This window comes from Anguilla anguilla, chromosome 1 (assembly GCF_013347855.1).
Source record: "Anguilla anguilla isolate fAngAng1 chromosome 1, fAngAng1.pri, whole genome shotgun sequence".
Taxonomy (NCBI): domain Eukaryota; kingdom Metazoa; phylum Chordata; class Actinopteri; order Anguilliformes; family Anguillidae; genus Anguilla; species Anguilla anguilla.
This window is the reverse complement of record NC_049201.1, coordinates 31,690,136-31,707,362: the sequence shown is the minus strand read 5'-3', so window position 1 is coordinate 31,707,362 and position 17,227 is coordinate 31,690,136. Positions and strand designations below refer to the sequence as shown.

The 17,227-nt window shown below is 40.9% G+C and overlaps 1 protein-coding gene across 3 annotated transcripts in view; it reads left to right on the top strand.

Moving 5' to 3' along the window:
• The window catches only part of si:ch73-242m19.1, a 93,233-nt gene that overhangs the window by 38,606 nt on the left and 37,400 nt on the right, over window positions 1–17,227 (top strand). For all 3 annotated transcript variants that reach the window (XR_004766584.1, XM_035429951.1, XM_035429941.1), the window contains exons 21-27: window positions 451–653; window positions 9,554–9,706; window positions 10,847–10,940; window positions 11,386–11,523; window positions 11,971–12,065; window positions 12,750–12,861; window positions 12,953–13,002. Coding sequence is in view for 2 of the 3 variants with exons in the window: in XM_035429951.1 (XP_035285842.1) it covers window positions 451–653; window positions 9,554–9,706; window positions 10,847–10,940; window positions 11,386–11,523; window positions 11,971–12,065; window positions 12,750–12,861; window positions 12,953–13,002 (845 nt within the window). In the remaining variant the exon portion in view is untranslated. The remainder of the gene's footprint in view (window positions 1–450; window positions 654–9,553; window positions 9,707–10,846; window positions 10,941–11,385; window positions 11,524–11,970; window positions 12,066–12,749; window positions 12,862–12,952; window positions 13,003–17,227) is intronic.

Genomic DNA, 17,227 nt, shown 5'->3' with positions numbered 1-17,227 from the left:
AGCAGTGGGCGATTAGGAACTATTGAAGCCTCCATGATCCGCCATTGTTGTGGAATTTTTGGTCTCCTTAGACTTAGAGTCAATGGAGTTGACGCAACTCTTTCTATCTACGGCTCTGGTCTCATCCATTTGTAACAAAAATGTGTTGGTAGCTAACTAAATGGAAAGTCCATTTAAAATCGTTGAACATAAACTGTTTGCTGCAAACTTAGATCAGCACAAACGTTTGTCATCTTGAATGCATTGTTGGTCAGACCATTTGTCACTGATTGGTTCAGTGATAAATAAATTTTCTGTTTGGAAATTCTTTTTGCATCATAGAGTCGGCAGAAGAGAATGCGACATATTAAACCTCAATAAAGTTTGTTGAGTTTCCCCCTTCCCCACTGAGAAGCCCAGGTTTGGGAATTGTTGGAATAAAATAAGGAAAATGCCGCCGTGTGTTTCCAGTTGTTTTCAGAAGTTTTCTTCGAGGACCCTTTCTTTGTCAGAGACATTGGCCTGATGATGCTCAGCTCTGCTAAGGAAGAGGAGACAATGCGGGGCAAGGAGAGGCAACTCTTCATGGTAGAGACATTCTCCAAGCTGCTGGAGCTGGTCACTCTACGCCACCGGCTGATTGAGTCTGCCTCGGAGACTGCACTGCTGTCACAGTTGAGTGTTATTTGTTTTTCTTCCCCGTCAGGGAAAAATGTCTGTCCTTTCTTAATTTTTTAACTCCGCACAAGCCCCCTAGTGGCCGGCGCGTTGGCATTCCCAGATTGCTTAACTCAGACATTCATTGCTCCTGCAACCAAACTCTGTTTTAGCTTTATCAGTACGTGATACACTTCAGCAATGCTGAATACAGATTTCACCACTAAAAATTTGTAATCCATCATAGCAAAAAAATACAGCAAACAATATCTCTAAGGTATGCCAACACAATAGCAAAATAAACAATATGGAATAAATATGGAATAAACAAATATGGAATAAATATACAATCTTACCATTGGTTTTACATGTAACATTGTCCCTTTCAAGATTCTGTTTGAGAAATAAACACGCAAATGGAAAGTGGGGGTAGGTAGTTACAACAGCCACACACAAAACCCCACTTGCATTTTACATCACCGTAACTCCTTTCACTTTGTTCCGATTCGATCGATAACTATTTTACTGTATCGAGGATAGTACAAGCTTTCCAACAGTATATGGCAGGTTTCATTTGAATTTTATTGCAAGGCAAATTAGAGCCTTGTGTACCTGCATGAATGGTTGCTTCAACACAGCATTGCGCATTCAACTGTAACAATACACAGTAATATACAAGCACTCGTAATTCTTTTTTTCTTTCAGTTTTAGGAAGATTTTACTCATTTTGGCCTCTCATCAGCATGGCTAAAGTAAATTATCTGGAAGTGGGTCAGAAGAATAGGAAGCATGAAGTGTAGCTACGATATATAGGATGCACCAATTGATCAGTTCACATTTCTTATACCCTGGTCTGCGGAGCTACCTACCTAAATTGGGGGATGTGTCGGGCTCAAGCCCTCCGAACTCAAGTATGCATAGCTAGGATCACCAGCTTGTCTCCCCTTTTTTTCTCACATTGGCACATCAGTCCTCCACCAGCTAGAGGTCGCAATTGCCTCTTTGTCAACCCCCTTCTCAAACAATTATCCCATTTGCACCACCTTGATAAAGTAATTGGCACAAATTAAGTACAGATGATGATCAACAGTGATGTTTCCAAGTGACACGTGTTAAATTCAGTTTAATACTGTGGACATGCTGCAGTATTTTTAGAGCAGTTATATAACGTGTAACTTCCACATAAAAGTTAAATAAATAAATAAATTCATGATTCAACTGAATAATTAATCATGGTCTTCAATCAAGATCATAAGTAGAAACTAGTGTCTTAGGGTGTCTTTACATCTGCGCTTTTTAGTCAGGTTAAATCGGACTCTGGTTCGCTTTCCCCTTGGTGCAATTCATTTGGGCAGGTGTGAACACAGTAATCGCACTTGGGTGCGGGCCAAAACAACCGCACCGAGACCCTTAAGAGGAGGTGGTCTCGGTCTGATCCCAAACAAACTCTGGAGCGGTTCGTTTGTGGTGGGAACGTGATCTGATCTTGATCCGACCCAACTACCAGGTGTACCCCGCAAGTTTGAGAAAAATTTTATTACGTTAGCTCCCTTGTTCTGCTCAGTCGTCTGAAGGCAGCACATCTTCTTTGCAAAGTGTGAAGCAGTTTAGTATTTTCAAGATGTTTCCTCAAAGTGCATTCGGCATTCTGCTGGTATAGTTTTGCCTGGGATATTGTCCAGATAATTACCACGATTATGAGCAAATGCCAACTCTGCCGTTGCTCCATGTTAAATTACATAGCAATGTTTCTCTCACAGAAATATGCACTAGTCCAGAACACAGGACCATCTTCCTGCATTTACTTTCTTGCTCCAGACACGTCTGACCAATAAGCGGAATGAACGTTCTCACATGGTTTGTAGTGATGCATTTTGGTTCACTTGGATTTTTCTCTGTGTGAAAAGAAACCAAACCAAGGGTTAAATGCTCCAAGTTTACAAACTCATCAACTGATTCAGACCAGAGCAAACAAACTATAGGTGTAAATACGCCCTTAGTGCTGGTCTAAAACAAAAACCTGCACCCACACTGGCCCTTTTCGGAAAAGACTGGACGCCCCTGCGTCATATGGATCCATTTTTCTTTTCACTGCGGTGATACTCAGTCTTAGTCCTGGAGAACCACAGAGTCTGCTGGTTTTTGTTTTTTGCTTAAGATCAGTGACTAATTCAGACCCAAGAAATTAGATGACCTGAGTTAACTGTGTAATCAACTGCTTTAACTGATCAATTGCAGTGATACTCAAGTGCTGAGTTACAACGAAAGCCAGCAGACCCTGCAACTACCCAGGACCAGAAGTGGCAACCGCTTGCTCAAAGCTTTTCATGCTTTTTGTAGCATTTAAACTTCCATCCATGCTCGCTTTCCTTCCTGACTCTCTTCATATTAGATCAACTGATTGTTTATAAATGTCTCAATTAGAAACTCAGTTGTATGAATAGCCACTTAACTGTGCCATTGGAGAGCCTATATGGACCCCTTGAGGATAACCATTAAAATAAGTATAAATCCCTGCTGGTCACATGGTGGAGATAAACTGGTGGATTTAGTGTAGGCTGAGAATCACCACCTGACAACTAGTTAACGACGACCCTATTAATAAAGCAAATTTGAACAGGTTGTCATATGTTTATTTGCTTGCATAAATACATATTGTGTAATCAAAATGCGCCTAATATAGGCAAAAACTTTTTTGTTTTGGAACACTTGCCTTAACAACAGAAAGGATATGCTGAACGATAAAGATACTCTTGCTGAATGTACTTAGGCGACAGCTGCACCCAGAGACATACCCTTTTGCTTGTTTACCCTCTTGCTCATCTCACTCAAAACCGATACAGCTTCAGCAAGTTGTGCTTGCTCTCTTTTTGCCCTTGTCCTCTCAATCTCTATAAGCTCCTCATCCATATATTTGGGTTCAGCATCAGTTGAAAAATGAAAGTCATTGTCATTAGTCATCACTGCTACTAGAAATCTTCAATCACCATTCACAAAAATGGACCACTAACTAGCTAGTCAACTGTCGATTTTATTTACAAAGAGGATGCTATGGGGCATTGGCAAGAAGCTGCTATCAGCTGTCATGCCATCAGCAGCACCTTATCTCAAGACTAACAAGTGATGGACGAGTACTTAACATACTGGCACCTGCACCCAAACCCAATTAAGACTACCGCCACTGCCTTTCATCTCAAAAGTCGTCTCGCTAAGAGAGGTCCATGTGAATTTCTGTGGCAAAATAGTTAAGTACTAAAAGTACCCTAAGTACTATGATGTGACCTTAGACTACATTCTGACATATTATGAGCACTTGGAAAAGGTTGGTGAAACGATTAAGATATCATCTGGAATATCATTAGCTGGGGTCCAGTATATGCAGCTAGCCTCCCTCTTGTGTATTCAACAAGTGAGGACTGCTTCCTCGTGTGGCCTGCGAGTCACCCCACCAAATGCGCTCAATTTGGAAAATCAGTGGTGCCCTGAAATCCACGTGCCTATAGTGGCTCACTGTGCTGTCCAATATCACACCCTCCCAAACTGGGACTTAAATCATGCAAACTGATCTGGATCTCTGCAGGCACTTTGAATGAAACAGAATTTGATCTAAAGATGGCTTGCCACAAATATGACTTTTGCTAACGAGGATCTGCAAGATTCTACTATAGTGCCTACAGGTTTCAACCTCAGCTGGCAGCAGTGGGCCACCCTCAGCCTCCTGGACTGCACACCGTATTGTGAAGTGGAAGTTCCTGGACCTGCTGAAGCAACCACACTACTTGTTCTCTTATATACAAATTAAGCTTCTTATTTTCTTTCTGCCTAAATTTCTGATTGCTACCTGCCACAGCTTTTCGGCTTGACATACCATTCCACACTTTATAATATTAACCTTGGCTCAGAGTAGCATGCTTATATAAAGCTTTCAATTTGTCCACATAGAGGCACTATAATTAGTCATTCAAGGTGAAAAATTTGAAAGCTAATGCCCCTCACCCCATTTAACCTAGTGTCATGAAATTTGAGATATATGTCTGTCCTCACAAGGAACAAATAGGCCTCAAGAACCCATAAGCTTGGCCTACTTAATATTTGTCATTTAGAATTTTGTGAAAAAATGACAGCTGCTCCAGAACGACTGGGCAGATTTGCACAAAACTTGGTATGCAGCATTTGTGGACTAAGCTCAGCATGCCATACTACACTGAACAAAAATATAAATGCAACACTTATCAATTTTGAAGATTTTATTGAGTTCAAAGGTAATAAACGTAAATCAATCAACTGAAATAGATTCATTAAGCACTTATCTATTGATTTCATGTGATTGGGGATACAAATATGCATTTGTTAGTCACAGATTCCCCAAAAAAGAAGATACCATGAAATGAACACAATACCGATCAGTATCTTGTGTGACCACCATTTGCCTCATGCAACGCAACACATCTCCTTCGCATTGAATTGATCAAATGGTTGATTGTAGCCTGTGTAATATTGTCCCACTCCTCTTCAATAGCTGTACGAAGTTGTTGGATATTGGTGGGAACTGGAACACGCTGTTGTATGCGCCGGACCAGAGCATCCCAAACATGCTCAATGGGTGACATGCGTATGCAGGCCATGGAAGAATTGGGACATTTTCAGCTTTGAGGAATTGTGTACAGATCCTTGCAACATGGGGCTGTGCATTGTCATGCTGAAACATGAGGTGATGGCGGTGGATGAATGGCACAGCAGTGGGCCTCAGGATCTCATCACGATGTCTCTGTGCATTCAAATTGCCAAGGATAAAATGCACTCAAGTTCTCTGCCCATAGGACATGCCTGCCCATACCAACACCCCACCACCACCATGGGCCACTCTGTACACACTGTTGACATCAGCAAACCACTCACCCACCTGACGCCATATACGCTGCCTGCCATCTGCCCTGGACAGCTGAAACCATGATTCATCAGTGAAGAGGACCGTTCTCCAGCGTGCCGGTGGCCATCAAAGGTGAGCTCTTGCCCACTCGCGTCGATAGTGACGCCAAACTGCAGACAAATCAAGACCCCAGTGAGGATGTCGAGCACACAGATGAGCTTCCCTGAGGCTATTTCTGACAGTTTGTGCAGAAATTCCTACGGTTGTGTAAACCAACTGTTTCATCAGCTGTTCGTGTGGCTGGCCTCAGACGATCCCGCAGGTGAAGAAGTCGGATGTGGCGGTCCTGGGCTGGCGTGGTTACACGTGGTCTGCGGTTGTGAGGCCTGTTGGACAAACTTCCAAAATTTCTGAAACGATGCTGGAGGTGGCTTATGGTGGAGAAATGAACACCCATTACTCTGGCAACAGCCCTACAGGACATTCCTGCAGTCCGCATGCCAATTGCATGATCTCTTAACTCTTGATATGATGTTGAACAACAGAATCTGTGACATGATGTTGAAGAACAAAAAACTCAACAAATTAAGGGCCTTTTATTGACCCCGTCATAAGGAACGCCTGTGTAGTGATCATGGTTTTTAATCACCATCTTGATATGCCGCACCTGTGCAGGAGATGTATTATCTTGACAAAGGAGAAATGCCAGCTACCAGTGATATAAACACATTTTTGGGCAAAATTTGAGAGAAATAAGATCTGTGCACATAGAACAAATCTCTGAGGTATTATTTGAACATATTAAAAATAGCTGCAAAAATTAAAGTGTTGTGTTTATATTTTTGTTCAGTATATTTTCAACATTATTGCTCAAACATTATGGCTACTTTGGTGATACATGCAATGCCGGCAATTATATGCAAATATTTTGCCTAATATTTGTCTTATAATGTTGCTGCTGTTAATAATAATGTATGACATGAACAGCTTAGTCTAAAAAATCCAATTGGGTTGCAATGGTCATAAGGTTACACTGGTAAAGTTTTACGATGCTACAGATCTCTAACTTTTTAATCTGGTAACAGTTAAACAACTGCAGAGCCAACCACACTAAAGTTTATTCATGAACTTTACATTCTAGTTTTGCTCACTGTGGAGCCTTTTGGGATTGCTATGTAATGAAAGGTACTACAAATAAATAATAATAATAATGATTATTATTATTATTATTATTACTTAGATTGAATATGGCCTAAACCATTTCATTTACTATAGTGTGGTTTCTGTGTTGTTCATCCATATCAGAATTGCATAGCTTGATAACTTGAATCAATACACCCCAAATGTATTTTTCTCATGGATTTCCAGCGTGGTGGCACAGAAATAGCCATGAATGAACAGAAATTGGGGTAGAAATGCCCACAAATGAACAGAAATTACACCAAGACAGGTGGTGTTACAGAAGATTAACCTTTTAGCGCACACCCCCTAGTGGTCAGCACACCAGCCTGCCTGGATTGTTCAACTCAGACATTCATTGCTCCTGCAACCATAGTATGAGTTGAAAACAAAAATGTTTTATTCTACTTTCATTAGTAGACGAACGACAACAACTATGCCGAATACGTTTTGCAGCGGACGCCCTCCCTACAGTCTCATCTGCAACTCCACCCCCACCCATGACATAATGGACAATATTGTATATCTGGGCATTCATAAAAATATTAAATATTGTGATGCCTGGGTACCTTCCAAAATAACTGTGCGTAATACCACACATGTTGTTTTCGGTGTTGTCATCCTTTGTAGTAAAATCTGGCTTGATCAACAGGTAATTGATTCAATAGGCGACAGAATTAGCTTTCTGTTGATGTATAATATGTCTAATTTTACTTTTGGAATAGCGTTTTATAGCTCAGCATAACGGAAGGTTTTGCCTCATTATAGCTGCATTACACATTCAGTCTGTGGTAGCAGTAAAAGACATGCACCTGGTGAAATTTTATCGATGACTTTCGTCATTTCTTGGAAAATACTATTATTCTTGAGAAATTCTGAGCATGGCTAAGGCATGTTTGCTGATAGACCTAGCTGACATCATTTTCTGGAGTAAGACAGAAGCGGAGAGAACTGTATCATTGATTTACTGTCTCTGTCTCTATCTACTGAACACAGATACGATTTCATCATCGCTATGTAAGCATTACTGCTCAACATCTTTCAGTTATATACGTTATTTTTGAAATTGAGTGTCTTTAAATAGGTTAGTGGTATTTTATAATGAGTATATTTCACACTGTAATGTAAGCGTTCGTAGTTTTTGTGATGCATGCAACATTGATGACGTGAGAGTTGGAACATTACAAAAACGTAGTGGACGGTTGAAAATTGTTTTCATGTCGTCCAATCCCCATGCAAGAAAACATTACATACTGTAGTGTACTGAAATACATACAAGAGTTATTTATTACACATTTAGGCACTGTACCACTGTACAACTGTACTGCATTGTGTGACAATGCTTTTGCATTATTTTTTTTATCTGATATCAATGTTTGATTTTAAACCTTCATAAGGCACTCATTTATATGTTTTATAATGGACAAAAAACATTTTATTCATTTTTGGAGAGACTTTGAATATATTTCTGAACCCCTAGATATTTTCGATCACTGTACTGGCGGAAAGCTTGTAATTCCCACTTGAAAATGAAGCAATAGTGAGTTTCTTGAGTCAAAACAGTTGATTTGTAGTGAAACACGTGAATATGTTGTGATTTACAGCAATGCATAATTTAGACATTTTGGATAGATTTGGAGATGCTGGGTACACTGCTTAGTTTTTGCTTCATAGATCTTTAGTAGTTCTACATATTCACCTTTAGATTGTATGAGCTTGTGGTCAAGGAGTTTTTGTTCCAGGACATGTATAGTTTAACCTGCTGTATATATGCAATCTCTCAGTATTTCATTGCAAACTAAAATAAGAGAAAATTCATTTTTGATTTTTTTCCTAATTGCATTTGTGACACTTTATTTCTTCCAAAATTATGAATATAAACTATTGTAAGTTAGTATTGTAAATGGTAGAAATGTCTTGCTTCATTTAAGCAATTTTTCAAGTCTCTGTGATGTTAACATCTGGAGTTATAGTGCTTTAAATAGGGTATTCCCTAAATGGGCAAGGATTGGCCAGATTTGGCATGTGCGCTTAGGGGTTAACTAAAACATGAATGGCTATTTATATATCTTTTTAATCCCAGTGGTGAATTATAGATTATGGAGTCACTAAAATGATTTGTAAGCAAAATACATTTAGATCAGTGTGTATGCACGGGTGAAGCAGGGCAAAAGTATAAAAATAAATAAGTCCTTCTGCTTCTGTACTCTCCCTGTGAAGTCATAAGAATACACAACTGAACCCAAATTATGGGAATTCTTATTCCAATGAGGTGTATCCTGGATTTATGTATATGAGACTGAGACCAGTGTTCATCTGCTATGTATGTATTTTTGTTTGGGGTAGAAGCAAAAATGCTTTCTTCCCTGATTGCCTTCTCTTGAAGTAATTGTATTTATTAATTAGTCTCACACTGGTGCTGTCACGATCCTGGTGATGCTGTTTGCAAGAACCCTTGTTTCCAGCTGTCTGTTATTTAAAAGTTGATTGTGTACGGCTAACATTCATGAAAAGCGAGAGAATTACAGTACTTGTTATTACACCAGTTAAAAGATTCCCTTCCCTTACAAATGGAATGTACTTCATTATATTGACATAAAATATATAATCAAAATAAAAAGATATTCCAGCACATACGGTATATGGCCTAATATACAAATCATTGCTGCTGTATTTTTAAAAAAATTGTTTTTAAAGACATTTTCCCAGAATTTGATATGTACAATACATTTCTGTATATATTCTTCTTCGGGTTGCGGTAAGGCTACATAATATAGCCCAACTTTCATCGCATCATTGGTGGCATTAGGGACCCTTCTCACAACCCAGATTGGTCAGGTCCTCAAACCCTCCCTTAACATTTCCCAGCCTGTATAGCAACATTGCCAGAGAGATGGGATTTGAACAGTTTCATCTGCACTTGCGGCCAATCCAGTTCGAGTTCGCTGTCCATAAAGAGAAGACGGAGAAACCCCCGCTGTTTGTCACCACTCTGCTGCAGAACGACAGTACTGTCGACAGGTACAGTGCTTTATTTTGTTCTGGATGAGATGCTTCTGAACAGAGTGCCATGACTTTGTGGAGAGTCAGCTTAGAACTCCTACACAGCTGAGCCTTTATCGCAGCAGGTATACAAATGGTTGTTTATCATAGCTGTTGGATTTATTTTTAGTTAAAAGGTGAGGTGTAATTACGGCTGGGTGTTACGACTCACTCGCATTACAATAACCAGGTGTACACCAATGGATGTAACATGAAGCCACCTCCACAATAACCACAACCTGAAAGAAGACCCAGTTGAGCACAAAGTCATATATAGAATGCAAGCAGACATTTACTGTACAGAAAAACAGGGAGATAGAACTATATATCTTAAGGATGTTTTAAGAATATATACAAGTTCAGTGCAGGTTGAAAGGTCTCACTGGGCAGGTAGATGGATCCCACACTAGAGTTGAAAATGGTCCTCTTTTCCAAAAATCAGTCCTCCAATCCTTTGTAGAAGTTCCGAGGTAGGAATTTGGGTAATCGCTGACTATCCTTACAACCTGCGCTCTTATCTAAAATAATTTTCTATAACTAAGAAGTAGTACAGGCTACAACTGCCAATCTAACAATTCCGTTATTTAAAAAAAAAGTTGGTAAGCACAAACGGGGTGTTGTCAGGGTCAGTAGACAACAGGATACTGGACAGTGACAGCAGGACAGCAGACAGCTGTCTATAGACTAGACAGTGGACTGCAAACTTTTGTTGATAGATTTAATGAAAATGATGCACATAATCAATATATAGTCCTGTATCTTTTTAATAACGCTGCTCCGCAATGGTCCCGGCATCCTCAGCAGCAGGCATCCCTCAGTCTGGATGGCAGGGGATGGCATGCGTCCTCTCTCCGGTGCATCTTCAGATCCGGGAGGATAGAAACAAACGCGGCAGCAACAAAAACATAAAGCAGTGGATCTAAACAAAATAAATGTGCAATCATCGCTGTGGCAACTTCATGGCACAGACTAGTGGTGGATTGGAGTGATTATTAATTTGGAAATGCTGGAGAGAGAAAGAACATGGCCTTGTCTGAGACCATGGTCTTGCTCCTAGACAAAGGCCAAGACCCAGGCCAATACTTTTAGTATGAGATCAAGACTCTATCTCTGTCACAGGTACACCCCATCCAGCCTTCTTCTGAGTATCCAGGAGATTGATGAGTGCCAGATTGGCAAATTCAGCTTTCGCTCTCAAGAGGCTGTTCTTCACGTAAGTCTGACAATACCAGCATGGCACAACATCTGTAAGGCTTCTCATGGTTGGGTCATGGCCCTGCATACTGTTTGTGAACCATATTGGGCGCAACAAATAAGTGTTTCCTTGTATGCCTTTCCATGTGTGAAGCCCCGTCATCATCTGTGCACTTTTCCCATACCAATCTCTATCCCAAGCAATGCTTATGAATGGTGAGGAAACACCTTGATTTGGCATCAAACTCAGGAGTATTTAGATTTATTTTTCTGAGTGATTTGAATCACATGGTGTTCTACAGAATTGTATGGAATAGGTTGGTAATGATAATTATCATGATCATGATGGGCATGATGGAGATAACAATTGTGATGTAAAAACAAAGATAATGATGAAACTGATGATGAAGATTGTACACAGTTCTATTAATAGTACCAATAATTACTCTCTTTATTGTCCTCAGCTCATGAGCCATTCTGGCATAGAGAACCTGCAGGTAGCCTTGGCCTGTCAGGTGACACAGAAGAACACCCTGATTGGTGCAGTGAAACAGGCCACACACTGCTATTGGGCACAGTTCTCTGAGAGTGCTGAAGTGCAGGTAGGGAGTAGCTGGGCACTCACTGACCCAATAACACTGCTCTGGCAAACAAGCATAAACCTGGGATGTGCAATGAGGGCTTACTTATTCAATTAGCACAATCATGTATTTTATCTCACATTTTTGTTGCTGCCATGATCTACAGCTGCTGCAGACTGCACGCGTATCCTTGGAGAAAGTGTTTTACTGTGTTCCGACATAGGAGTGAACCAGCATTTGTGTATATATCAGTTTAGAAAATTAAGTGAAAATGGATGGTTGTAGCCAAAACCTGGTCCTTCAGTACAGCCTGTGGTTGCGTTTTGGTCCTAAACTGTTGAAACTCATTTTTATATGCAGATTTTTTATTATATATGACATAAATGTTAATGTGCATGAGTGTATACAAAATAATATATTTATTGTTTGTTTATATTATATATAGCACTTTGTATTTGTGTTGTCCAGGGGGGTCTTGACTTCAGTTCCCAGGTAGACTCTTTAGGAAAGGAGTATGTGTCCGGCAGGGAGAGCCATAGGGCTGTCAACAGACGCAGGAAAAGGTGAGCAGGATCCATAGATTCAGAGATGGTTCATAAAGTCCATTTCTGTTTTCACATTTTAGTAATGTCCATATACTGAATGTTCTGACAATGAATCCATTCGGAAACATTCCAAATCTAGAGGAAAAAAAATCTTGGATAAAATTATTCAAGATGTATTTACCAAGATTATTACTGGGGAATACATCAGCGGCAAAGCTAGTTTCAGCATGTAGTTGGATAAGACTGTGAAGTGAGCCTTAATGGTAGTTGTGGATAAGTTGGATGATAGCCTATGGTCGTGCTCATAACCTTATGCTGACAATGTGAAGTATTATATGTCTTATCTGGGGATGTGCCAGCAATCAATTTTGTTTTTTTTTGTTGCTACAATTCATAATCTCATGTAGGAGGCTTCAATTTGAGGCAGGAGTTTAAGCCAACTCAACCTCTGACCAACACAGCCCTGGCTAAAGCTTGCTTGAACTAATCATGGGTCATGAGAGTTGTTTGAATATAATTGAATACAATTGAAGGATTTTCAAATAGGGAGAGAAAAAAATCAGGGATAAAAAATGTTGTTAAAACATAAAAATATAACATTAGAAGTTCAGAACAGGTTGTTGGTATTGTTATGAGGTATACAGTAGCATGGATACACCTGAACACTGAATGTTCAGCTGCATGTTTTCTTCTCATTTCCAGACCTGCTGAGGCCTTTGTGCCTATACAGCTGGAGAAAGTTGGGCTACGGGACGAGATGCTGAACGCCTTTGTGAAGAAAAGGGAGCTCATGGGAACCATAATGAAAAATCCGGTGAGATCTGTCTCCACCCGCCACTGGAACGCATGCCATGGCTTTCGTTGCTGCCTGTGCTGATGTTAAAGTAACCGCTTTTGTCCTACAGGATGAAGTGGAGAAGATCAAGAGGGCAATGATTCTGGAGTTCTGTCAAAAGTATGTGTTGCACTAAAGGGAAATCAAGCAGCAGCTCTGCAGAAAAGTCACATTTAATCCCAATGTACTGTGTGTTTGTTGGGAGTAGGCTTGTGTTATACAGTATTTGTCCTGGAGCCTCATTCACAAAGTAACCTCTGTCAGGCTCAGGGAATCAGAAATTCTATTAGTGGGTGTGATCCAGAAGGATTATTTGGATGATTTCTTAATATGGCCTGGTCTTCAGTGTGTTTGATATTAATTTCCTTAACTGATCATTTTAGCCAGTCTAAGTTTAAATTAATTATCCGACTGGGGCTATCAAGCTTTTTGCATTGATGATGCATATATAAAGGGTTAAATTTCGTTGAGTGGAAGAAAACATTTTAATCTGACCTGAAACCTGAGTGTCCAAGTGGAAGTGTGGGTTTCTATATGGGTTCACGGGTTTGTAGATGGGTTGGGGTGTGCTCATGTGAAGTAATTTGGTGGCAGGACCCTGTACTCTAGGGAGTGAGACTATCATCACTCCCAGGCATTCATATAAGTGTTAACACTTAGACCTTCTATTCTGGCTGGTGAAATTAATCTGTTCTGCAATCTTTACCTTTTTATAATCACATGCATAAGGAATCACATTAGCCTGTTAGACCCCTGCAGGTGTGGCTGCTAAAATATAGTTATCCCTGGGAGCAGCTCAACTAAGCTTACCCCATCTGGTTAGTGACTCTATTTAAATATCCCAGAGTGTGATATTACTGTTAGGGAATGACACTTAAATCCACATTTCTGGTCACAGTTGTCTGGTCACTGAAACTAACAGCTATCTTGGAACAGCTTAACTAAGGTCCAGTTATGCCTTGTGTACACTACATGACTTTCAAAATCCTAACAAAATCTAACAACAGAACATCTGACATTTAATGACCATCTCTTATAAAAAATCGCTGGTATTTCCACCCTAAGAACGCGTACACTACATGTGTGATCTGAGGCTATGGGCACAGGGGTCACACACTGCACGAGCCATGCTTAAAGACTTTAGAGACATGCAAAAATTTCTCAGAAGTCACAGGCTAGCTTATGGCTGGATTAGGAGGGCTGTGATTAAGTCTCTGACCATCTCACGTTAAACTACTGTTGGAGGCGGGTGTGTGCAGTAATCACACAAAGACTGGGGACTTTCTTAGGATTTTCGAAAGACCTTGAAAACTGCAAGAGCTTGATGAAAAATCCTGTAGAGTATTCCAGGAATTAGTGAAACTATCACTGTGATCCGAAAATAGCCAATAGCCAATTATTTGTGATGCCATTGTTTTGTAAACTATGTTAATATTTATGTTGATGAGTCTATATGCCATGGTTTCTGTTTTGTTCCTACAAAGTTAACTTGGCAGAAAAAACAGTCTTGAGGGTGTCTTATCCTAGCAGTATTAAATAGAAACAAATGATAAATCATATTTCAACATTTTAGTGATTGGTGGCTCAAGGTCAATGACTTATGGCTTTCTTTCTTTAATGCTATAAAAATGGGACAACTGGGTCTGCTCAGCATTTTTATACATGCCACAGAGCAGGATAGGATGTTAATTGCTTAATTGTATCATGTAGTAAACCTGAATGGAAGCATCTGCATTTGTTAAGTTTATTCACTCATTTATTCAGGCTTTGCTTTTGACACTGCCCCCAACTACAGGGCACGAAGGGTCACTGAATGGTTTGATGTTTCCTACATTTCACACTTATTCTTTTTTTCTATGCCACAATAGGATTACATTACATTACATTACAGGCATTTGGCAGACGCTCTTATCCAGAGCGACGTACAACAAAGTGTATAACCATAACCAGGAACAAGTATGACGAAAACCCTAGAGAGAAGTACCAGTTCAAGTGCAGGATGATGCAATATAGCATAATCCATCCACCTGAAGGCAAGTTTAACAGAACTCACTGGAAATGAATGACCAGAGAATGAAAACTAAGCAGAAGAACTTCATTTTGGAGAGATTTACAAGGTTTCAGAAAAATATAAGAACAAATGGTGGACATAGAAACTCATCAAACGAGATAAATTAATCGGCTGGTGATTCAATTAATTTGCACAATGATGTGTGTGTATATATCAGTATATGACCAAAGATATCTGGACACCCATTGGTCTGGGGCTGTTTTTCATGGTTTGGCCTAAGGGCAGTCAACAAGGCTGTCATACTGGACCACTACCCCCTGCCAACAGTGGAGGAGCCGATAACGCACTTTCACGGAACAACTATGTTCTCAAAACTCAAAGTCCACCAGCGCTATCTTCAGGTTCACCTCCACCTTTACAGCAGGGACCTGACTTCATTTGTGACACACATAGAGGTTTTACGTTACAAAGCTCTAAGCTGTTTCCAAAAAATCATGTCTAACTTGGCAGGGGTCCCTGCTGTCGCATTGTATTTGGATGATGTTGTTCATGCTCTTGATGCTGCTTTCAATAACATCTGCTTGCAGGCCACATTCACGGCCCTTAGTCAAAACAACCTCACACTTAAACACGAAGAAATGCCTTTTAGCTGTGCCAGAGATAGATTTTGTTAGTTGCCAAGTCTCAGCTAAGGGTCTGTCTCCCCTGCAATCAAATATAGAGGCTTTCCACCAAGTCCCAGAACCATTCTCATCTTCCCAGTGTCATTTCTGAGAATGACACCCCACTACATCTGTTTTCGGCCACAATATTCAGCTATCACCCACCCTCTCTATCAGTTGCTAAAGAAGGGGGCATCATGGACCTGGACCCCTGAGTTTTCTGAAGCCATCTGCTCTCTCAAGGAGCTGTTCACCCGTCAGTCCATCCTGACCCCTTTCAATCTTGATTGCGCAACTCCTGTGATGCCTTAGTCACAGCCATTGGTGCTGTGCTCTCCCAACAGCAAGGTGGGGTTGAGTGATTGGTGGCTTTAGCCTCAACGGCACTGAGCCACACTGAACTGAGACTGGCAAGAGAGAGGCATTGGCTGGGTCTGTGTGTGTTGGCATATTTACCTTTACGGACATGCTTTTATGCTAAGAACTGAATGCCGAGCACTGACAGCACTGATGTCTACCTCTGGGTCATAAGCTTCTCAACATATACCACTGGGCTGACTGCCTCCAGCAGTATAATTTCACACAGCAGTTCACCAGGAAAGGACAATGTAGTGGCTGATCTGTTATCTTGCTCTATGCTTGAAGACCCCACCTGCTGTCAGGTCAACATGAAAGAGGACCTTATCCAGCTTCTGTTCTCTCCACTTTATGATACTGTGTCACTCCATGAGCTCACTGAGGAATGCGCTAAAGACCCCTTATTCACAGCCATACAGGATTACATTGCCAATGGCTGACCAGCACAGGTGCCAACTGACATCCAACCATATGCCATGGTCAAACATGAACTGTCATATTGGAACCACAAGCGCCTAGCTTGTGGAAACTGCACTGTCATACCCTCCAGTCTCAGGGGTCAAGTATTGGCTATGGCTCACAAGGGCCACCTTGGTGTGGTCAAGCTGAAGCAGCGATGCAGGGATCTTGTATGGTGGCCTGGGATTAATATGTATATCAAAAACCTGGTACGTGACTGTGTGCCATGGGATCGATAGGGATATCAAACACCTGGTACGTGACTGTGTGCGATGCCATGTGAATGGTAAGACTGGTCAGCCACCCCCACCATCACTACAGCCACTGACCTGGCCCTCTCAGTCATGGGAACACATTCAGCTTGACATCTGCGGTGAGCTTCATGATGTACCACACCATCAGCGCTTCTTAGTGGTGGCACATGACCTGCATTTGAAGTGGCTGGAGGTCACTCCAATGGGCTCAGTTACATCAGAGTCCATCATCAACTTCCTGGAGATGCTTTTCTTGCGATGGGGCTTGCTGCAGTCACTGACCACAGACAACGGCCCCCAGTTTGTGTGAGTCATGTTCATTTCTGAGTAAGGGGATAAAGCATATCAGGACAGCACACTCATCCCCAATCTAATGGTGGTGTGGGGAGGTTTAATCTGTTAGGACTAAGCTTCTTCTGTGGAGTCTAGGTCAGGACAATGCAGGAACTCACCAAGACAACAAACAAATTCCTGGAGAAAGTAAAAGTTTATTGTAATCTCACTGGCCAGTGGAAAGATCACTGAACACAACACACATTTGCTGTACAGCAACCTTCCCCGCACTGGTCTTCTAGCCTAGTTTAAATACCCTCTGGGGCCTT